General features: G+C 43.4%; 1 protein-coding gene across 1 annotated transcript in view; it reads left to right on the forward strand.

The window, feature by feature from the left end:
* The window catches only part of LOC141147953 (uncharacterized), a 483,492-nt gene that overhangs the window by 453,686 nt on the left and 5,224 nt on the right, over window positions 1-24,582 (forward strand). The window contains exons 22-24 of the mRNA XM_073635113.1: window positions 2,958-3,090; window positions 9,732-9,794; window positions 16,834-17,101. Coding sequence (XP_073491214.1) covers window positions 2,958-3,090; window positions 9,732-9,794; window positions 16,834-17,101 — 464 coding nt within the window. The remainder of the gene's footprint in view (window positions 1-2,957; window positions 3,091-9,731; window positions 9,795-16,833; window positions 17,102-24,582) is intronic.

Genomic DNA, 24,582 nt, shown 5'->3' on the forward strand with positions numbered 1-24,582 from the left:
GATTGACAGGAGGGAGGGAGCAGAGCTGAGCCCTTCCTGTGCCGAGCGGGAAGTGATGTCACCAGCCCAGGCACTGGAAGAGGCAGACTACGAGGGACCCCCTAGCAACAGGCATTTAGAGGTGAGTAAAAAAATATATATATCCAAATGTTTTTTTGTATTTTTTTTTAGGATTTTTCATGTAGTTTTTTTTTTTGGGTGGAACCCCACTTTAAAATGTCTTTCAGGTGCACAGCTCATAGAGACTAGAGATGAGCTCCAAACTCATCTCTATCCAAACTTCTAAGTCCCACTCTTTTAAGTCCAAACAGCTGCAGTGGATGGGATGGGATGTTGGTGATGTCAGTTCCCTTATATGGACACATGCTCATATTTAGCCAGTGATATTCAATAAAAATACACATGTCCATATTCGGGAGCTGTTTTGTCACGTTTTTGGGGTTGTGTTCGATATGTGCAAAGAGAGATCAGACAAAAGCTTAGATGTATAACATTTATTAAAAGTAAAGATAAGGAAAATATGACAAGGATACTTAACTAAAAATGCTTGTTTCCCGCCATGGGCCCCCCATTAAATGGCATGGCGCAGGGGACTACAAACACATGAATGATTGCAAGCTCTGAAGATGAGACACGTATTACAAGCTGTGTGTGTGTTATATAGGTAAATGGCCCACCCATCCCCCACTGGAGCAAAATAACCTCACATTCCTAAAGGAGTGGGCTGGCTTGTCAATATAGTCAGTTTACACTCACATCACTTGAGTTAACTAAACTTTGTCCTTGAATAATCCCTTAGCCAAGGCTTGGAAGCATTCTTAAATATTTTTGGGACCACTAGACAACTTTAGCTAATATGTAATTTGCTATTTCCATATCAGGGATCAACATACCAGCATCCCTCCCCTTTTTCTTATGTGTGCTGCAGGGCCAGGAATGACCTGGTCCTTAGCTAATGGGACTTAAAAAGAGCATGAGTAGAGTGTTTGATGAAGGATAGAGGTGAGTTCAGAGGACACCCAGACTCCTCTCCAAGGGCTTGTTTACACTTGCTTCAAAATGCTTCACTGGACATGCTTTTTTAAAGCTCTCTAAATGCCAATCGAAGCGTGTCAATAAAATGGTAAGCTTACGGTCCTGTTAGCATGTTGCGTTTTCTGTGCTTCTCTTCAAAATCTATATACCCCATGTTGCTTTCTTGGTGCTTCAAAGTGTCTCCAAAGCCTCCATAGAAGTCTATGAAAATGCTTGCTAATAGCACCTACAGCTTTTGAGGGGCTTTTATTCAGTGTTAGCTTTGCTTTGTTTTGGAGGTATTGCAGGTATGAGATATCCCAGGATGCACTGGAAGTGAACCAGAAAGACGTCATCAGCAGTCATTTCCGGTTCACATTTATATATTCTGGGAGTGTCTGGTGCATATGTCACATCTGGGGTGCAGTGTGGAGCAGCAAGGAAGCTGATTGGTGTCCAAACTTGAGTAAAGCAACTAGCAGATGGCACACACGGTGCGCAACATGGGAACACTATAGCGAAAGGTGAGCGGGGACCGGAGAGAGAGGACTGAGCAGCAGAGGATCAGCAAAGCTGGGGGACTAGAGCAGGAGAAACTACCAATGTCACATGTGGTGCGTATTGTGGGAACAATATAGTGGGAGGTGAGCGAGAACCAGAAAAAGAGAATTAGCAAACCAGTGTATCAGCAGAGCTGGCGGTTTCTACTGAGTAGGGGATCAACAGAGCTGGGGGGTTACTACTGAGCGTGGGGGATCAGTAAAGCTGGGGGTTACTATTGAGTGGGGGATCAGCAGAACTGGGGTACTACTGAGCAGAGGCTCAGCAGAGCTGGGGATCAACAGATCCCCAGCTCATTAGTACCCTCTTTCAGCAGATCTCCAGCTTATTAATACTCTCGGTTAGCAGATTCTCTGGTCAGTAGTACCCCCAGCTTTGCTGATCCCCCACTCAGTAGTTACCCCCAGCTCTGCTGAACCCCCACTCAATAGTAACCCCCAGCTCTGCTGAGTGGGGGATCAGCAGAGCTGGGGGTTATTATTGAGCGGAGGATCAGCAGAGCTGGGGGTTACTACTGAGCAGGGTTCAGCAGGGCTGGGGGTTACTACTGAGTGCGGGATCAGCAGAGCTGGGGGTTACTATTGAGCGGAGGATCAGCAGATCTGGGGGTTACTATTGAGCGGGGGTTCAGCAGAGCTGGGGGTCACCACTGAGTAGGGGATCAGCAGAGCTGGGGGTTACTATTGAGCGGAGGATCATCAGAGCTGGGGGTTACTACTGAGTGGGGGTTCAGCAAAGCTAGGTGTACTACTGAGCAGAGGATCTGCTGAACGAGAATATTAATAAGCTGGAGATCTGCTGAAAGAGGGTACTAATGAGCTGTGGATCTGTTGAGTGGGGGTACTACTGAGCCGGGGTTCTACTGGGCCCCTTGAAAACAAATAGAAAATTAACACACACAGGGCATTTGCCAAGCCTCATTAAAGTTTCAAAAAAGTGTCACAGAAGCATCACAAATCCTCAAAAAAGCATGTTTAAGTGGAAGGCGCTTTAATGTGTTAAAGTTAAAGCAAGTGTAAATGAGCCCTAACAGAGACCTAGGACTACTGACAAACTGGACACTGTAATTTTTGTATTGTTTCACTCGCCAAATGTGGTGACCATTTTTATTGTTAATAGCATTCTCACATCAGAAAATACATTTTAAAAAAATTGGGAAATGCATATGTTGGTTACTTCACAAATGCTTCCAACCTTCCAAATGGTTTTGGTGGTGAAAATGTGGCAAATAACCGACAAACCAATCAAATGTTGCTTTTTAAATATGTCTTCTGAAGTAAATCCACTTCAAACAGAGGAATTTCTACTTGTAAAGAATGTATAATATTATTGAGCACAATAAGTTTTGTTACAGGTAAATGTTTCATTTCTATGTCTTTCAGACTCTGAAGATAGACACCACTTACCCTCCAGTGGGGAGTTTGCCTTACACCGAAATCACATTTAGGCAGAATGAAATTTCTCTACAGGTTCTGCACCAAGACAATATAGTGTGGAAAGCCTGGATGTCAGAAGGTAAATGTGTGCAATATGTTTACAAGGGAATTCCCTTTTATCTCAACAGCATCGATCTCTGAATCGCTGAGGACGATAGTGTTGCCACCTCATCCCTTTAAAACCGAACACATATGAATTACACAGGTTCTGAGGCTAATTTAATGCAGATAAGGCACCAAGTGAGTTTCATTACCACCTTAATCAACCACAGAACCTGTGTAATTAATATGTGTTCGATTTTAAAGGGATGAGGTGGCAACCCTAGAGGACGAGGATCAAGCATGTCACATGACTGGTCATAAGACATCAGAAAAAGGGAAGAATACTAAAAAAAACACAGTATTGGGCGTTAACCACTTGACCACTGAGCACTTAAACCCCCTTCCTAACCAGACCAATTTTCAGCTTTAGGTGCTCTCACAATTTGAATGACAATTACTCAGTCATGCAACACTGTACCCATATTAAATTTTTGTCCTTTTTTTTCCACAAATAGAGCTTTCTTTTGATGGTATTTAATCACCTCTGGGTTTTTATTTTTCGCACTATAAAAGAAAAAAGACTGAAAATTCTGTAAAAAAAAATGCATTTTTCTTCGTTTCTGTTATAGAATTTTGCAAATTAGTAATTTTTCTTCATAAATGTTGGGCAAAATATATACTGCTACATATCTTTAGTAAAAATAATCCAAATCAGTGTATATTATTTGGTCTTTGTGAAAGTTGTAGAGTCCACAAACTCTGGTGCCAATCTTTCTGAAACTTGATCACACCTGAAGTACTGACGGCCTATCTTATTTCTTGAGACCCTAACATGCCAGGAAAGTACAAATACCCCCCCAAATTACCCCTTTTTGGAAAGTAGACATTAGAAGGTTTTTAGTAAGAGGCATGGTGAGTTTTTTGAAGTTGTAATTTTTTCCCACAATTCTTTGCAAAATCAAGTTTTTTTTGCCACAAAATTGTCATATTAGCAGGTTATTTCTCACACACAGCATATGTATACCACAAATTACACCCCAAAATAGATTCTGCTATTACTCCCGAGTATGGCGATACCACATGTGTGAGACTTTTACACAGCGTGGCCACATACAGAGGCCCAACATGCAGGGAGCACCTTCAGGCGTTCTGGAGCATGAATTACACACCCAGGTTCCTGACTACCTTTTACACTTTTGAAGGCCCTGGAGCACCAGAACAATGGAAACGCCCCAAAAATGACCCCATTTTGGAAAGAAAACACCCCAGCGTATTATCTATGAGGCATAATAAGTCTTTTGAACATTTCATTTTCTTTCCACATTTTCCAAAAACTTTTAGAAAAAAATGACGCTTTTTTTTTTACACAAAGTTGTCCATTCATACAATATTTCTAACACATAGCATGTACATAGCAAAAATGACACCCCAAAATAGATTATCCTACTCCTCCTGAGTATGGTGATACCACATGTGGGAGACTTCCATAGCCTGGCCACATACAGAGGCTGGGTACTGCTGAGTACGGTTGGGCACAGCTGGGTATGGCTGGGTACGGCCGAGTATGGCTGGGTACAGCCGAGTATGGCTGGGTATGGTTGAGTATGACTGGGGGTGGATGGGATGGATGGTGGAGGGATGACAGAGTGTGGTGAAGGAATGACAGAGTATGGTGAAGGGATGGCAGAGTATGATGGAGGGATGGCAGAGTATGGTGGAGGGATGGCAGGATGGCAGAGTATGGTGGAGGGATGGCAGAGTATGATGGAGTGATGGAAGAGTATGGTGGAGGGATGGCAGGGTGGCAGAGTATGGTGGAGGGATGGCAGAGTATGGTGGAGGGATGGCAGACTATGGTGGCAGGATGGCAGAGGGATGGCAGGATGCAGAGTATGGTGGAGGGATGGCAGAGTATGATGGAGGGATGGAAGAGTATGGTGGAGGGATGGCAGGGTGGCAGAGTATGATGGAGGGATGGCAGAGTATGGTGGAGGGATGGCAGGGCAGCAGAGTATGTTGGAGGGATGGCAGGATGGCATAGGGATGGCAGGATGCAGAGCATGGTGGAGGGATGGCAGGATGCAGATTATGGTGGAGGAATGGCAGAGGCTGCAGTTGTCAGTGTCACTGAGCAGCGCTGTGGGCACTACACATCCAGCCCACAGCGTTGCTGCATCTGATCTCTCCCCTCTCTGCTCACACTGGACAGAGAGGGGGGAGAGGAACCGGATATCACGCCGGTTTGTTTACATGTGATCACTCCGTAATTTGTGATCACTCCGTCACTGTCAGTGGCCCTTTACCGTGATCCATGATGGTCACGGATGCTCCCGTGTGCGCGCTGCAAGGGGCGTGATACTGGGAGGATGTCAATGTTATCGAACCGCCCTGTAGCCATCATTCGGCTATGGGCCGGTGGTTAAGTGGTTAACCACCTGCCAACCTCTCACAGTAATTATACTGCGATCGGACGGTAGGTACAGGCACTGTCACATGCATGGACACCAGCTGTGCATAGGCGCACTGTGTGCTGCTCCTATGAACCACTGTGTCCACCGGACACAGCGGAATAATGTTAATGGTACCCGGCTGGTATCATGTGATCACTATGATTGGTCATAGTGATCACATGATTATTATGTAAACAAAACAGTCATGAATGGTTTCCATTTGTGACTGCTTGCTTAGTGTTGTGAAGCTGTGATTGGCTCACAGCTATCACATGGTACCTGGCTACCTGTACCATGTGATAAGCTGTAGCCAGTCACAGCATGTCAACAATAACCAAGTCATTAATGTTAACCCAATCATGACAGCTAAAACTATTGCTTATAACGGTGAACTTCACTGTTAAAAGCAATAACAGTGTAAAAAAAAATCCTTGATCTCCCCCGTAGAGTAGTGATGTGTATACTGAATTACTATGATAGCAGGATGTAAAAAAAAAAAATGTTAAAGAAAAACGTTGAGAAAATTATTATTATTTTTTTTTTCCATACTATTATCAGTTAGTATCCCTGAACACCAATGATGATGCTGTACTGCACTGGTGACAGTACGTAAAAAAAACAATTGTGAAAAAAAAAATTCCTTAATTTTCCAAAAAATTGTGACAAAAAATTAGAACTTCTAAAAACTCGCCATGCCTCGTACTAAATACCTCAGACTGTCTACTTTCCAAAAAGGGGTCATTTGAGGGGTATTTGTACTGTCCTAAAGAAATGAGATAGGCGTCAGTACATCAGAATTGATCAATTGTAAATATATACAGTACACCACAGTTTAGGCACTATAACTTTCACACCAACCAATTAATATACACTTATTGAGATTTTTTTTTTTTTTACTGGGTTATTATTGGATAAGTTTTATAACAGAAAGTAAGAAATATTTTTTTTTCTAAAAATGCTGTCTTTTTTTTGTTTATATATAAAGAAAGAAAAAAACCCAGAGGTGATCAAATACCACCATAAGAAAGCTCTATTTGTGTGGAAAAAAATATGATATTAACTTAATTTGGGTACAGTGTTGCATGACCGAGCATTTGCCAGTGAAAGTAGCGCAGTGATGAAAAGCAAATAATGGCCTGATCATGAAGGGGGTAAAAGCTTCCAGAGGTTAAAGGGTTAAAGCTGAACTGCAGGCATAGAAACCTCCATTTAAAAATGTATACCTCAATAGCCCGCAAAGGATATAAATCCAATTTGTGTGCACCAAATGCATTAGCAAACACAGATATTACCTTGTAAATGTAGCAGTGACATCATCACTGTGCTGTGCAAACAGCAGAGCTGTGGGAGGGGCCCAAGAGGCCCCACCCACTACAGGCTGCCTGCAGAAAACTACAGTTAAACATTAGTTTAGTTAAATTCATTTTATTTGTTTTCAGAATTTCGTTTCGTTTATTCATTTTCTAATCAATTCGAATTTTCGAATTTGAATTGATTCGAAACGTTTTTGAATTCATTTCAAATAGTTTTTTGAATTTGAAAACTATTCTAAATCGATTAAAAAACTTTAATTTGTTTATTCTAGTCTATTCTATTTTATTTTCTATTCTATTCTAATCTTTTCTATAAAAATTCACTTATTCTATTCAAAGTTCGAATTTCAGAAGATGGTTATATTCTTTCTATTCTATTTTTTTCTATACTTTTCTGTTATTTTCTATTCTATTCTAATCTATTCTTTTCTATTCTATTCAAATTCTAATTGATTCTATTTGAATAGAAAGAATATAACCATTTCCCAAAATTCAATTCTATTCATTTTTTTAATTCTATTCTTTTCTATTCTATTATGGTCTATTCTATTCTTCTTTTTTTTTCTTTTCTTTTCTATTCTATTCTTTTCTTATGTATTCAAATTCAAATTAATACTATTTGAAATTAGAATTTCAGAAGATGGTTGCATTCTTTCTATGTTCTATTCTATTTGTTTCTATTATATTCTAGTCTATTCTGTTCTTTTATTTTCTATTCTATTTTGTTCTCTTTTACTCTATTATATTCTATTGTTTTATTTTCTGTTATATTATTTTCTAGTCTATTACTTTTTTTTATTCTATTCCTTTATTTTCAATTCTTATTTTATTCTCCTTGTAAATTGGAAAATTCAAATTCAAAAACTTTTGGAATTCGAAAAATATTCGAAAACGATCTGAATTCGAATTTTCAGCAGATTTTTTTTTTCGTTATTTCGGATTTGTTTAAATTTGGTACTATTGTAATTGAAAAAGAAAAATTTGTCCGAATTTCAATTCGGAACAAAACAAACCGCACATGTCTACTTCTAGCACATAAGTGATGAAAGTTGTAAAATTGAAAAATGAAGGGAATGTACACAGTGGGTGATCTCAAAATATTCTGTGTACGATAAGATGAGAACTCAGACAGGTAAACATATATATTCTGAATGCTGAAAAAATAGATTTGTCTGAGGGTTGCCATACACATTAGAATCTGACCTACAATCTGTAAACAATTAACTTTAGATAGATTCCCAAAATTACAAAGTTTTGGTATATCTTATCTATTAAATTAATCTGTAATCAATCAGGGAGGCCCTTGCACTACATACTGTAGTTGTTGGTAGATCTAAAGAAGACAATCAGACAGTAACAAGTATGGTGACCCTTAGGGCTCGTTTACACTTGCTTTGACTTTAACACACAGTAAAGCACCTACCGCTTCACCATGTTTTCTAATCTAATTTTTGATGCTTTGATGAGGCTTGGCAAAGGTCCTGTGTGTGTTCACTTTCTATTTGTTTTAAAGGGGCCCAGCAGATCCCCAGTTCATTAGAACTCTCATTCAGCAGATCCCCAGCTTATTAGTACCTTCATTCAGCAGATCCTCTGCTCAGTAGTATCCCCAGCTTTGCTGATCCCCCACTCAAATGTAACCCCCAGCTCTGCTGATCCTCCGCTCAGTAGTAAGCCCCGGCTCTGCTGATCCCCCTCTCAATAGTAACCTCCAGCTCTGCTGATCCTCTGCTTAGTAGTAACCTCCAGCTCTGCTGATCCTCCAGTCAGTAGTTACCCCCATCCTTGCTGATCCTCCACTCAGTAGTAACCCCCAGCTCTGCTGATCCTCCACTCAGTAGTAACCCCCAGCTCTGCTGATCCTCCACTCAGTAGTAACCCCCAGCTCTGCTGATCCTCCACTCAGTAGTAACCCCCAGCTCTGCTGATCCTCCACTCAGTAGTAACCTCCAGCTCTGCTGATCCTCCACTCAGTAGTAACCCCCAGCTCTGCTGATCCTCCACTCAGTAGTAACCTCCAGTTCTGCTGATCCTCCACTCAGTAGTAACCCCCAGCTCTGTTGATCCTCCACTCAGTAGTAACCCCCAGCTATGCTGATCCCCCTCTCAATAGTAACCCCCAGCTCTGCGGATCCCCCACTTAATAGTAACCCCCTGCTCTGCAGATTCCCCACTCAATAGTAACCCCCAGCTCTGCTGATCCTCTGGTTTTCTGGTCCTCCTCTCTCTCTTTACCTCCAGCTGTATTAATCCCATGCTGCGCACCATGTGTGACATCTGCTAATTTCTCCTGCCTCTGCTTTCATTATTCTCTCCCTCTGGTCTCCACTCCCTCCTGCTATAGCATTCCCATGTTGCACACCACGTGTGCCATCTGCTAGTTGCTCAAGTCCAGTCTGGACCCCGCTCACCTTCCTGCTGCTCCACCACCCCGATGTGACGTCTGCACCAGACACTCCTAGAATATATACACATGAACCGGAAGTGACTGCTGATGACGTCTTTCCAGTTCGCTTGTTGGTTTCCCAGTGCATCCTGGGATATCTCATACCATCAATACCTCCAAAACAAAGCAAAGATAGAGCTAAATAAAAGCCCCTCAAATGCTGCATGTGCTGTTAGTAAGCTTTGTCATAGACTTCTATTTCTATGGAGGCTTTGGAGAAACTATGCTAACCATTTATATTATAGTGAGAGGCGCTTTGATTGGCAATTCAGAGCACTTTAAACAAGCGTGTCCAATGGCATATATTGAAGCAAGTGCAAAAGATCCCTTAGGAAGATTGTGCAATCAGATTGTAACGTGTGTGGCCACGGAGTCCTGGTCTGGCCATATATTTTCAGTTTTGAAAAATAAAATCAGTCTATGTTCACTAACTACAAACTACTACTACTACTACCATTTTGTTTTCCAGCCGATATAGAAGATCTTATCAACGAAAGACATAAAAGACTACAAAATAAATCATCCAATATAAGTAAGTTTATATCTAATTATCTATAATGACTAGATCATTAGGAATCTACTCTACCACCAGATCTTTCCATGCCCTGCTACACCCACCTTCAAAAGGTAAAAAATGTATGCCCAGCCAAAACTTTTAGGTTGTTTTTTTTTTAACCACTTAAGCCCCGGACCATTTTGCTGGCCAAAGACCAGAGCACTTTTTGAGATTCGGCACTGCGTCGCTGTAACTGACAATTGCGCGGTCGTGCGACGTGGCTCCCAAACAAAATTGACGTCCTTTTTTTCCCACAAATAGAGCTTTCTTTTGGTGGTATTTGATCACCTCTGTGGTTTTTATTTTTTGTGCTATAAACAAAAAAAGAGCGACAATTTTGAAAAAAATGCATTATTTTTTACATTTTGCTATAATAAATATCCCCCAAAAATATATAAAAAACATTTTTTTCCTCAGTTTAGGCCGATACGTATTCTTCTACATATTTTTGGTAAAAAAAAAATTGCAATAAGCATTTATTGATTGGTTTGCACAAAAATTATAGCGTTTACAAAATAGGCGATAGTTTTATGGCATTTTTATTCATTTTTTTTTAACTAGTAATGGTGGCGATCAGCAATTTTTATCGTGACTACGACATTATGGCGGACAGATCGGACATTTTTGGGACCATTGTCATTTATACAGCAATCAGTGCTATACAAATGCACTGATTCCTGTGTAAATGACACTGGCAGTGAAGGGGTTAACCACTAGGGGGCGGGGTTAAGTATATCCTGGGGAATGTTTCTAACTGTGGGGGGGGAGGGGCTGTGTGTGACACGTCACTGATCTCTGCTCCCGATCACAGGGAGTAGAGATCAGTGACACTGTAACTAGGCAGAATGGGGAGATGCTTGTTTACATTAGCATCTCCCCGTTCGCCCTCTTCATGAGGCGATCGCGGGTATCCCTGCGGCGATCGAGTATGCGGGACCCATGACCCAACTCACGGAGGTGCGGGCGCGCGCGCAATGGCACGGAGGCAAATTTAAAGGGATGTACAGGTACGCCCATTTGCCCAGCCATGCCATTCTGTCGATGTACATCGTTGTGCGCCAGTCGGAAAGCGCTTAACATTATTTTAAGTTTTCCATAGTGACACTTCATGTCACTGCACTACAGCATGGTGCATTGCTCTGTGGTGCGATCCAGTGTGGTGTGGAAAATTGTAGACATGCTGCATTTTTCCACACTGCAACGCACTGCACAACACACCAGCATTGTGGTGTGACCGGGGACATAGAAACAATTGTTTTCTGTGTGTCATATTGGTGACCTGCAATTATTCAGTGCATAAAAATGTACATAGTGCGAATGAGTCCTTATGCTTAGTTTGGACACTAGATGGCATTATTATCAAAAAAAAAAGATACTTAGTGCCATCTAGTGACCAAATGTGGTATGTTCCATTTTATATCAAAAACATTCAACCAGCACAGAAAATAACCTCACAACATTTTTTTTTGTGCAGTTTGCACAGACTGAATGTACATGCACATTCACTGGGTGAACTGCTATGTAATTTTTTTTTTCTAAATACACCCCTTAGTATTCAATACTACACACTTCATTGTGCCCACTCTTGCCTCACCGTCTTTCTTCACAAGCATTACTCGCAAAAACAGTCTAGGGGTAAGTAAGGTTTTTGTATAGCCATTGCCAAAATTTACCTCTAAACCCCCCGCCACCAACCTAGATCATGTCCCAGAATTATATTTTCTTTTATATTGTTCATGTAGATAAAACATTTTTTCTACTGCTTTACAGGGTATGAAAGCGCTCAAACCTCCCCCATCTCAATCCAATTAGGACAGGACACCATTGCTCAGCCAGGCTCCCACAAACTGTACAACAATCCAATTAATAGAGAAATGCAGACACATAGTCACTGACCCTCAAAGCTAGAAATCTAAACATGCACAAATGAAAGGAGCGCCAGACCATAGGACAAAAAAAAGAGTCTAAATTAATTTATTAGCTTTTACTAAAAAAAACAGCCAACACATTTCAGTGGTCTCTCTTCTTCAGGGCTACAACAAAAACACAATATAATGTAAAGGTGACTGATAAAATCATGAGTCTAACAATCAGAACATCATGGATAACATACATATACAGTTGTGCTCATAAGTTTACATACCCTGGCAGAATTTATGGTTTCTTGGTCATTTTGCAGAGAATATGAATGGTAACACAAAAACATTTCTTTCACTCATTGTGAGTGTTTGGCTGAAGCCATTTATTATCAATCAACTGTGTTTACTCTTTATAAATCATATTCACAACAAAAACTACCCAAATGACCCTGATCAAAAGTTTACATACCCTGGTGATTTTGGCCTGATAACATGCACACAAGTTGACACAAAAGGGTTTGAATGGCTATTAAAGGTCACCTGTGATCTGTTTGCTTGTAATTAGTGTGTGTGTGTGTGTATAAAAGGTCAATGAGTTTCTGGACTCCTGACAGACCCTTTCATCTTAGAATCCAGAAACGTCAGTGCAGCACTGGATGTGAGTCATGGGGAAAGCAAAAGAATTTTCAAAGGATCTGCGGGAAAAGGTAGTTGAACTGTATAAAACAGGAAAAGGATATAAAAAGATATCCAAGGAATTGAGAATGCCAATCAGCAGTGTTCAAACTCAAGTAGTGGAAAATGAGGGGTTCTGTTGAAACCAAACCACGGTCAGGTAGACCAACTAAGATTTCATCCACAACTGCCAGGAAAATTATTCGGGATGCAAAGAAAAACCCATAAATAACTTCAGGGGAAATACAGGACTCTCTGAAAACATGTGGTGTGGCTGTTTCAAGATGCACATTAAGGAGGCACTTGAAGAAAGATGGGCGAGTCACCAGAATAAAGCCATTACTACATAAATGCCACAAAGTATCCCGCTTACAATATGCCAAACAGCGCAGAGACAAGCCTCAAACCTTCTGGCACAAAGTCACTTGGAGTGATGAGACCAAAATTGAGCTTTTTGGCCACAACCATAAACACTTCATTTGGAGAGGAGTCAACAAGGCCTATGATGAAAGGTACACCATTCCTACTGTGAAACACGGAGGTGGATCGCTGATGTTTTGGGGATGTGTGAGCTACAAAGGCACAGGAAATTTGGTCAAAATTGATGGCAAGATGAATGCAGTATGTTATCAAAAAATACTGGAGGAACATTTGCATTCATCAGCCAGGAAGCTGTGCATGGGACGTACTTGGACATTCCAACATGACAATGATCCAAAACACAAGGCCAAATCAACCTGTCATTGGCTACAGCGGAATAAAGTGAAGGTTCTGGAGTGGCCATCTCAGTCTCCTGACCTCAATATCATTGAGCAACTCTGGGGTGATCTCAAATGTGTCTTTTTTTGCAAGACAGCCCAAGAATTTACAGGAACTGGAGGCTTTTTCTTCCACCCGAACTCTACCACCCAACTTGGCTGACTCCGAGTATTTTAGGGGGCCTGTCCCCTGCCAACCCTCTGGTGATTGGTCAGGGCCCTCAGAACACTCCAGCTAGCTAGCTAGGAGGAGGTCTATCCTGGTGGGCGTGGGAGCCCCACACAGAGAAAACACGGGTATATTGTCTAGTCAAAAAAGATAGAAATTGATAGTGGTATCCATAAGCTGACTATAATAGTCAGAGAGAAGGAAGGATAACAACTATTTAGATCATACCAAGGCGTTCAATGCATAAATCCAGAAGCTATAGATCCTAAAAGGGTAAGTAGAAAAAATCTACTATAACCCATATTAAATGAACAAAAGTTATGATAGGATTTTAGTAAACCACTTTCATAACAAAAATGTATGCTTTACCTCATGCAGTCAGTGAGCCGCAAAAGACTGCCTATAAAGTTTGGTATTGAAAAAAGAGGAAATATGTAGAATCGTTCCAAAGGTTTTCAAAAAGTCTCTAAAAGTGAAAACCATAAAACAGTAATGATGGTAATATTATGACCAAATGGATTGGATAATTGTAAAAATCCAATCGGCTAAGATTTATAAGACTCACCTTCAAAACAATGAGAAACAGGAAAACATATATAGTAACGTAGTTGGTTGAGGGTTATACCGCATTTATCGGCGTATAACACGCGCCCCAAGTTTAGGAGGGAATTTTAAGGAAAAAAACTTTTAGGAGGGAAGTTTAGGGAAAAAAAAAACTTACATTTAAATGCCCATCAATGCAGCCTTATCAGTGTCCATCTGCAGCGTTGTCCATCATTGCAGCCATGCCCAGTGTCATTGCAGCCCTGTGCCTTTGCAGCCTTGTGCCTTTGCAGCCCTGTGTCATTGCAGCCCTGTGTCATTGCAGGAATTTAAAATTGGCGCCTTTCTCCGCTGATTGTGAGCGGAGCGAGCGCCGCCGACATACACAAAGCCGAGTGTACTCGGCTAGTGTCGGCTCCTCTCGCAGTCCCGCCCAGTTCCACCCCTATGATGGACATAACACAGGTCCAATGGTGGAACTGGGCGTGACTGTGAGCAGAGCCAAGAGGAGCTGAGACTAGCCGAGTACACTCAGCTTTGTGTATGTCGGCGGCGCTCGCTTCGCTCACAATCAGCGGAGATCGGTGGGGATCGGCGTATAACACACACCCACAATTTTCCCCTGATTTTGAGGGGAAAAAAGTGTGTGTTATACGCCGATAAATACGGTAAATATTTGCTGCTGTTCCCATATAAAAGCCCTAAAGAAAGGGGAAAAGGAGGAAGATAAGCAAGCAGTGAGGCAGAGGCTTTTGTACATAAATGGCAAGATGAAACCAAGTCCATTTTGCTCCTACTTTTCAAAAAGTTTGATACCGCTCAGATGAATGCAGCGCAGGTGACAGCAGAGGGGCTGTGGCATTCAGCCTCTCTATTTATGTGTCTCTGCGTGTGTGGGCTCCTGCCCGGCGCCACTCACACTGCCGCAATGGCGTGTGATGTGACATTACCAGGCCCGGCCCTGGAGTGCGTACGCATGTGATTCATGCATGCATGATGTCCCTGTTAAGGCATTTACATACCACGGACGAGACCGTCCATGGATGCATTGCCTATTTAGACAGTGAGGCAGAGGCCATGAGATCAGTGGTCCGTCATCACCCTCCAGAGCCACACACCTGCGGGAAACAACCAGAACCAGGCCACCGCATCGGGAGCCACGCCATAGGAGGGCAAGAGCCTGCGGCGTCCATGATGGAAAAGGGCAATCTCAGGGCAAGCTAAACAGCAGGAGTGGATCGCACACATAGGGCCCCTTATAAGGCCAGCACCCATAGAACCCCTATGAGAGAGAACACCACATGAACAAATTTACAAAAAACTCCAATAACATACAAAACTAAATCATATATATACATTAAAGTAAACAACAGTTTTAAATAATACCTGTATTGTTTATAAATCACCATTGCTAGTCCTAAGTCCCTAAATCACAACTGGAAAGAAGAGAAAGTGACAATTTGAAAAAGGAAAAATGCAATGTTTTTATAAAAATGGTTTGTACGAATTGGCCTCATTCAAGCCAGGAGGAGTCTTAGCGTTGGGGCCCTCTAGCCAAAGAGTCTCACATTGAAGTATGAGCTGGTCCCAATTATCCCCTCTTGGATCCATTGGAACCACTTCACGAACTTAAATGATACCATCTCAGTATGACAGTTGTGATATAAACCAATATGTCTAGTGACCGGCGTGATAATCTTACCACCACCTGAATAATAGGTGTGATCGCCAATTCTCTGTCTATAGGCAGTCTTTTGGGGCTCACTGACTGCATTAGGTAAAGCATACATTTTTGTTATGAAAGTGGTTTAGTAACATCCTATCGTAACTTTTGTTCATATAATATGGGTTATAGTAGATGTTTTCTACTTACCCTTTTAGGATCTATAGCTCCTCGTAGAGGTCCACTGTTCTTGGATTTATGCATTGAACACCTTGGTATAATCTAAATAGTTGTTATTCTTCCTTCTCTCTGACTATTATAGTCAGCTTATGGATACCACTATCAATTTCTAACTTTTTTGACTAGACAATATACCCGTCTTTTCTCTTTGTGGGGGTCCCACGCCCGCCGGGATAGACCTCCTTCTATGGGTTGCGCACGTGGTCACGTTCTGGGTAAGTTGACCCGTTTGAGGGATCACCACATGAAATAAAATATGTTTTTATTCTGTATTTAATGAATATTCTGATGAATATTTGATTTATAGTTTGAAATTGGTAATCACTCTATACTATCATATGTATGTGTATAATAAAGCTCCTGAAGAAGCAGTATCTTTGCCTGCGAAACATGTCGAGCATTTAAATACACAGATGGTATAACTGTTTTAGTGTCACATTTTCTGTGACTGTATAGAGCTATTGTTTGTTTTAAAGCTATGTATTTTAATAATTTTTGTAATAAAACTTAAAAATTCTTTATATCAAGATATGCGGGTACAGATGATTGGACATTCCGACAACAAAACCGTGGATTTTTTTCCGAACGATGTTGGCTCAAACTTGTCTTGCATACACACGGTCACACAAATGTTGTCCGAAATTCAGAACGTCAAGAACACGGTGACTTACAACTCATATGATGAGTCGAGAAAAATTAAGTTCAATAGCCAGTGCGGCTCTTCTGCTTGATTCCGAGCATGCGTGGACTTTTGTGCATCGGAATTGTGTACACATGCTCGGAATTTCCGACAACAAAATTTGAGAACCAGCTCTCAAACATTTGTTGTCGGAAATTCCGACAGCAAATGTCCGATGGAGCATACACACGGTCAGAATTTCCAACAACAAGCTCACATCGAACATTTGTTGTCGGAAATTCCGATCGTGTGTATGCTGCATTAGTTTTTGTATGGTACCATTAAAGTCCATTCCAGTCTCCCCCCAAACTTTCTCTCCGTTATTAGGGAAATAAATGAATTATGACTAGGAATGTTTTATTGTCTCCAGAAACAGAATATTAACTTAAAGAAAAGGTCACAGAATCAACTTGTACATTTTATTTACAGGCGTCCACGGAGCAAAGAGCTGCCAAGATCTACTCCTGTCCACTCTTAATGACATGGAAGATAAAAGTTTCAAAGTATTTAAAGCTTATTTAAATGATGGTGACATTGTTTATCCTTACACACCAGTTCCATGTTCAGACTTGGAGAAAGCAGATCGCATCGATGTTGCAAATCTCCTGATCAGTCACTACACAAATGAAAAAGCCCCAATTGTAGCCAATAAAATTCTGGAAGCCATCAGTGAAGTACATCTTGCAAAAGAACTCAAGTAAGTCAGACTAAAATAGCAGAGAATAACATAAGATATATGAGAGGTGAGAACCTTTTAGTGATTTCAAGGTGAAAAGGATGGAGGTGCAGTGACAGCGCTGTGTGAGGGGTCAGTATAGGAATAGTAGATCTACAGGATGGGAGGAAATTGTAGTGACAGTGCTGTGTAAGGGGTCAGTACAGGAAAAGTAGATATACAGGATGGGATAGAGGTGTAGTGAAGGCGCTGTGTGAGGAGTCAGTACAGGAATAGTAGATAAACAGGATGGGATGGAGGTGTAGTGACAGCACTGTGTAAGGGGTCAGTAGTAATGGAGATACAGATATAAAAAACAAACACAAGATAGCTTCTCCATCTAGGTGTAGCGATTTATAAAAAAAAGTATAAAAGACAATAAAAATGCATTTACTAGATAAAAGTGGATCGAAACTTGTCATAAACCCATATAGACCTCCATAAAATCACCATGAGGATCACAGTGACCCCTTGGAGGTCTATATGGGTTTATGACAAGCCTTCATCCACTTGTATCTAGTTCAGTGTTTCTCAAACTTTTTTGTCTTACGGTGCACCAAAAAGATCTAAAAATGTTCATGGCACACCTGGAAAGATTTAACAATTTTTGAAAAAACTTAGACTATTATTATAATTAAAGTGAATAAAGAGAAGAAAAAGGCACTGCACCAATGAACGTGTGGTAGTTAATTGTGGCTAGGGTCTAATTTTGTAACCAGTTCTTAAACGTTCATAAGGGCGGAAAAAAGAAAGAATCTATCTGGGCTGCCGATCCAAGTGTTGAAGCAGACTCTTAAGTTAACACTGTAGTGTAGACAAAAGAGAAAAAGGGACAGGTTCTTCTAAGTCTAAGTGTAGTATCTCACATAATTTATTAAAAGAATCAACAGATATCCACTCACACGAGGGAGGAAGTATACAGGCCATCATAAATAGAAGGTGCTTCCGTGTTGCTGGTGAAGTTGGTACAGGGCTCGCGCTCTCGGAGAGCTTAAAAATGGAGCGTTGCAGCCTCTCTATGGACTACCGCACATGCTCTGAAATGCGTCATTTCCTACTGGTGATCCACTTCCGGGGGGTGCTGCATGTTACACTGCGCTCGAACACTTGCAGACTGCCATAAAGGCCTCCCACCTGGCCCCGTGGGTCTGACCACTGTTAAAGTCTTTGCCTACGGCTCCACAAGTTATTTTTCAAAACTCCCACTGCACACCTGCAAATCTCTCGCGACACACAATTTGAGAATCACTGATTGTCAAGAACCATGAATCAGACTGAGACAGAAGTGCAGTAAAAAATCAAATCACATTATTTAATAAAATGGTAAAAATTGTATAAACAGAGCAAACACAGTCAAAACATACCCAGAGTTGGGTAACCAGAATGGGTAGTCAGAACAAGTCAGAGAAACAGGAGTCCAGGGATCAGCGAAGTCGGGTGCAGCAAACAGTATCTGGAACCAGAAGGGAAGTCAGCCAAACAAAAAGTCTTTGACAGGAAAACACAGCAGAGAGAGTCTGGATATGTTGACCAGGGCAAAGGCACAGAAGATCTGATTCAAGGAGTCAAGCAGCTCTAGTTGATGAGCAGAAAATGAAGACCAGGTGAGTCACTGTAAAAAGGAAGAGTCTTTCGCAATTAATCATCAGCTGAGAGGAGCTCTGAAAAGGAAGTGCTGAACTCAGCCCTGACAGTACACCCTCCTCAACGACTCCTCCCCCTCAGAGGACCACCAGGTTTGAGTCTATGGAAGGCACGGAGGAGGACAGGAGCATGTACGTCCAAGGATGAGACCCAAGAGCGTTCCTCCGGAATGTACCCCTTCCATAGAACCAGGTACTGTATGCGCCCATGGAAGCTACGGGAATCAATGATAGATTGTATCTCATATTCCTCATGGTTCTCAACCTGAACTGGGTGAGGACGTGGTACCGAAGTGGTGAAATGGTTGCATACCAAAGTTTTTAATAAGTAGACATGAAATACATTTGAAATCCGCATCTTAGAATGAAGGTCTAAAGTGTAAGCCACTGGGTTGATCCTATGGAGAATTTGGAAAGGCCCAATAAACCATGATGCCAATTTTTATGAGGGAACACGGAGTCGGAGGTTGTGAGATGACAGCCAGACCCTGTCCCCAACTTGGTATGAAAGCGCAGATAGGCGTCTGCGGTCAGAATGGAGTCTGTAACTATCATTAGCATGTTGCAAGGACTCTTGGACCTGTACCCAAGTGGAACGAAGACCACGGAGATGCTCCTCCAATGCAGGAATGCTCTGAGGAACAAATGAGTCAGGCAACATGGATGGTTGGAAACCATAATTTGCCATGAATGGAGACAATCAGGAAGCGGTATTCACAGCACTATTGTGAGCAAACTCCGCCCAAAGTAAGAGGTCTGACCAGTTGTTATAGTGGTGTCAGAGAGGTTCTCGGTTCAGGACACTTGCTGGGCACTCTGGAGTGCGCCGGGGCGCGCATGCTTGCGGTGTTTGGCGCCGGTTGCCCTATTTAGACTGATGGGTTGCTGTGCTCAGTGCTGTCCGATCATCAGCTTCCTGTTTCGGAACTTCCTGTTTCCTGTGTATTGCTCGGATCTCCCTGTGACCCGGCTTGTTTACTGGACTCTCTCTCTCTGCTATCCGCCTGCAAATTGAACCCGGCCTGCCTCTGACGTTGAACCTGCCTGACCCCTTGTACCGTGCTGATTGCCTGTTGCCAAAACCTGCCTGTGACCTGGACTTTGTATCTGCCTGCTCCCTTTGTACCGTGCTGACCGCCTGCTGCCAACTTTGCTAGTGACCGGATCTGCCTGCTCTGCACCTGTTAGCTGATCTCCAGCCTACCTTTTACCACCTGCCAGCTTGTGTCAGGATCCTGGGCCTTATCCCTGCAAACCACCCGCCAGGCTCTCATACCATTCTGTGCTCCTGTGCCTTCTGTGTACTCTATCAGGGGCCGGGAACCAGATACGTACGGGAGGCCATCCCCTGCTACATCGGGTTCGTCAGTCTGGTACGGGTAAGTCTGACAGTATCAGACAGCCATGTCCGAGCCCGAGCAGGGGACCTCTCCCATGGATGAAATATGCAGACACCTGGCGGGTCTCACACAGGCGGTGAAAAGCCTTCAAGAGGGCTATACCAGACTGGAGGAACGAGTTCAGGTGTTGTCTTCACCTGCAAACCCACAAGTTGCTTCCTCTGCTGCACCCTCAGTGGTTATGTTACCCCCTGAACCCAGGGTCCCTACTCCCGAAAGACTTACCGGTGAACGCAATAAGTATCGAGCATTTCGCAATGCTTGCGACTTGTACTTCGCATTGCAACCACGCACCTTTTCTTTGGAAGCAACCAAGGTGGGTTTTGTCATCTCCCTGCTATCTGGAGAACCACAGTCCTGGGCCCACCGCCTATTGGAACAAAAATCAATCTGTCTGGATAACCTGGATACTTTCTTTACAGCCATGTCTCAATTATATGAGGACCCTCAGTTAAAAGCCACCGCTGAATCCGCCTTACACGCCCTACAACAAGGGCGCAGGCCCGCGGAAGACTACGTTCTGGAATTTAGGTGGTGGAGTTCAGAGACGGAATGGAACGACGCGGCCCTCCGTTACCAATTCCGTTTGGGGTTATCCAATGCACTCAAGGACGAACTAGCACGGGTTGGCATACCCCAAACCCTGGAAGATCTCATTAACCTGTCGGTGCAGATTAATCGGCGCTTGAGAGAGCGCCGTTCCGAGAGGTCTGTTAGCCAGTTTCGTCCCACTTGGGTCCTCCCCAAGGTCCCAAGTGCTACCAGCTCTGTAAGCCAAAGTCTTCATGCACCAGCTGCCTCAGCCCTTGATACTTCTGAACCGATGCAACTGGGGTTCTCCGCCCATCCCTCACTTCTGAAGAACGACAGCGCCTACGAGTCAATAACTTATGTATGTATTGCGGAGAACCAGGTCATTACGTGAGGTCTTGCCCAAATAAGACACGTAAGTCTCTTTCAGCTACTTCTAAGTTTGCACCTGCCTTGCCTAACCTTGCAAACCATCTGGCTCTCTCCGTTATCCTCCAGCTTCCAGGACAGAATCTGCTTACCTCGGCCATCATTGACTCAGGAGCCTGCAGTTGCTTCATCGATCTCGCCTTCGCGGCCCATCATCGCATCCCTCTTCAATCAAAGTCGCAGGGACTTGCTGTCCACCTCGCTGATGGATCCACCCTTAGCTCTGGTCCGGTCACTCAGAAAACCATCCCACTGCTGGCTATCCTGAACACCTGTCGTCGGGAGTTTCTCCGGCTGGACGCCATTTCTTCACCATTCTTCCCTATTATTCTTGGAATGCCTTGGTTGCAGGTTCATAACCCCAGCATTGATTGGGTTTCTGGAAAAATCAAGTTCCCGTCCAGTTACTACCAACAGCACTGTTTATACAGAACTCTTGCGGAACCCAGTCAACTCTTGTGTCTGAACACCGACATGGAATCGCAGCAGGCGATTCCTGCCGCTTACCGAGACTTCTCCGATGTTTTTAGTAAGAAAGGGGCAGAAACCCTTCCTCCCCATAGACCCTAGGACTGTCCCATAGAGCTGTTGCCGGGATCTGAAGTTCTCTTTGGGAGAATATTCCCTTTAACTGAGCAGGAGTTGGTTACCCTCAAAAATTATATCGATGAAAATCTTGAGAGAGGCTTTATCCGCCCTTCTACCTCACCAGCCGGAGCCGGCATCTTTTTTGTTGAAAAGAAAGACCACTCGCTACGACCCTGCATCGATTATAGGGAACTCAATAAAGTGACCATCAAAAATCGCTATCCCTTACCTCTCGTGCCAGAGCTGTTTCAAAGATTGGGTTCAGCCAAAATCTTTACCAAACTCGATCTCCTGGGGCCTACAACTTAATTCGCATCAGAGAGGGAGACGAGTGGAAAACAGCCTTCCGTACCAGGTTCGGACATTTCGAATGCCTCGTCATGCCCTTCGGCCTGTGTAATGCACCAGCGACTTTTCAACATTTTGTCAATGAAATTTTTCGTGACCACCTAGATTTATACGTTATAGTATACCTGGACGACATCCTGATCTTCTCCCCCTCAGTTGATAAACACCGCAGGCATGTCAGGAATGTGTTAACCCGGCTCAGGCAGCATGGACTTTATGCCAAATTGGAGAAATGTGAATTTGAGCTCCAGAGCATTCAGTTCCTCGGCTTAATCATCTCTACCGATGGTGTTAAGATGAACCCTCAAAAGGTTGCAGCTATCCTGGACTGGCCCGCTCCCTCCGATAGAAAAGGGGTCCAACGCTTTATCGGCTTTGCCAATTTTTATCGGAAATTTATAAGGGGCTTTTCTGCTATAACCGCCCCCATCACGGAACTGACGAAACAGGGAAATCAATTCTGTTGGTCCCCTCAGGCACAATCGGCCTTTGGAAGGCTCAAGGAACTCTTTACGTCCGCTTCTATCCTGAAGCACCCAGACCCTGCTTTACCGTTTGTCCTTGAAGTGGACGCATCGTAGGTCGCGGTGGGGGCAGTGCTTTCTCAGCGGCAAGGTGCCAAGGCTCTTCTTCACCCCGTGGCCTTCTTCTCGCGAAAACTCTCCGATGCAGAGAAAAATTATGATGTAGGAGATCGGGAGTTGCTGGCCATTAAAGCCGCACTTGAAGAGTGGCGCTACTTATTGGAGGGGGCTGCTCACCCCATTTTGGTCTACACGGACCATAAGAATCTAGAGTACTTGAGGTCAGCCAAGAGATTGAGACCACGGCAGGCAAGGTGGGCTCTGTTCTTCTCTAGATTCCAATTCCACATAACGTACAGACCAGGTACCAAAAACGCCAAACCAGATGCATTATCTCGTATGTTCCATGACTCCAGGGAACCTTTGCCTCCAGACACCAATCTTCCGGCTGGAAACTTCCTGCTTCTTCAAGGAGATCTCATATCCCGAATTAAACAGGCCTCAAGGAATTGGTCCCCTACTGAGGAAGTTGATGTAAGCTCGCAAGAAGGCCTGTTCCGATACAAGGACAAAATCATGGTCCCAGAGGATCTGAGGATTGCTGTACTGGAACTCTGTCATGACCACAAATTGGCTGGGCATTTCGGTGTGTTGAAGACAACAGAGCTGGTACAACGTACCTTTTGGTGGCCCCAGCTGTTAAGCGACTGCAAGAGTTTTGTGGAGTCTTGTATCACCTGTGCTCGGAGCAAGAGCAGTCGAGCGAAGGCCTGGGGTCTATTAAGACCCTTACCCGTGCCGGAAAGGCCATGGAAAATGATCGCGATGGACTTCATCGTTGAGCTCCCGCCGGCAGAAGGCTACTCCACCATCTTTGTCATTGTAGACAGACTCTCCAAAATGGCCCACTTCCTACCCATGAAGGGTAACCCATCAGCTTTGGAAACTGCAAAAATATTCATTAAGGAAATTGTACGCCTACACGGAGTCCCCTCAAGTATAGTATCTGATCGGGGGGTGCAGTTTACTTCCAGGTTTTGGAAAGCTCTCTGCAGATCTCTTGAGATAGAATTGGCATTCTCATCGGCCTACCACCCCCAGACAAATGGGCAGACGGAGAGAACTAATTAGACTCTAGAACAGTATCTCCGATGTTTTTCTGCTTTCTCACAAAATGACTGGGTCTCTCTTCTGCCTATTGCCGAGTTTGCCTAACTCTGTGCATTCGGCCATCAAGCAAACACCATTTTTTGCAAACTATGGTTTTCACCCATCCTTTTTAACCAGCTCCTTGCCTGAATGTGCGATTCCTGCAGTCTCTGAAATTATGAACTTCTTCATCAGTAACAACAAATTATTGCAGGAAACCATGGCTAAAACCCAAGAGTACAATAAGAAGATGTATGACAGGAAGAAGCGAGGACAATTGTTGTTGGAACCTGGCAACCAGGTCTGGCTTTCTACCAGTAATGTAAGGATGGCCTGTCACTCGAGGAAGTTAGGTCCCAGGTTCATGGGTCCCTTTTCAGTCAAGAGGAAGATCAATGATGTGACCTATGAGCTGGACTTACCTAACCCACTGAAGATCCATCCGGTCTTTCATGTGTCTCTACTTAAACCCGTTACCCCCAATTCCTTCTTGGGTCGCAATACTGGCCCGCCTGAACCCGTAATTATCGACAACGAGGAAGAGTTTGAGGTGGAGGCAATTTTGGATTGCAGGAAGAGACAAAACCAAATCCAATATTTAATCAAGTGGAGGGGGTACGGACCAGAAGATAATTCTTGGGAGCCGGAGGGTAACTTACACGCTGAAGAACTCTTGAGGGATTTTCGGAACACCCATGTGGATAGACTGGCCCGGCTGGGCATCCGGAGGCTGCCCTTAAGGAGGGGGCATTGTCAGAGAGGTTCTCGGTTCAGGACACTTGCTGGGCACTCTGGAGTGCGCCGGGGCGCGCGTGCTTGCGGTGTTTGGCGCCGGTTGCCCTATTTAGGCT

Source organism: Aquarana catesbeiana, linkage group LG06, assembly GCF_042186555.1.
Source record: "Aquarana catesbeiana isolate 2022-GZ linkage group LG06, ASM4218655v1, whole genome shotgun sequence".
Classification (NCBI taxonomy): Eukaryota; Metazoa; Chordata; class Amphibia; order Anura; family Ranidae; genus Aquarana; species Aquarana catesbeiana.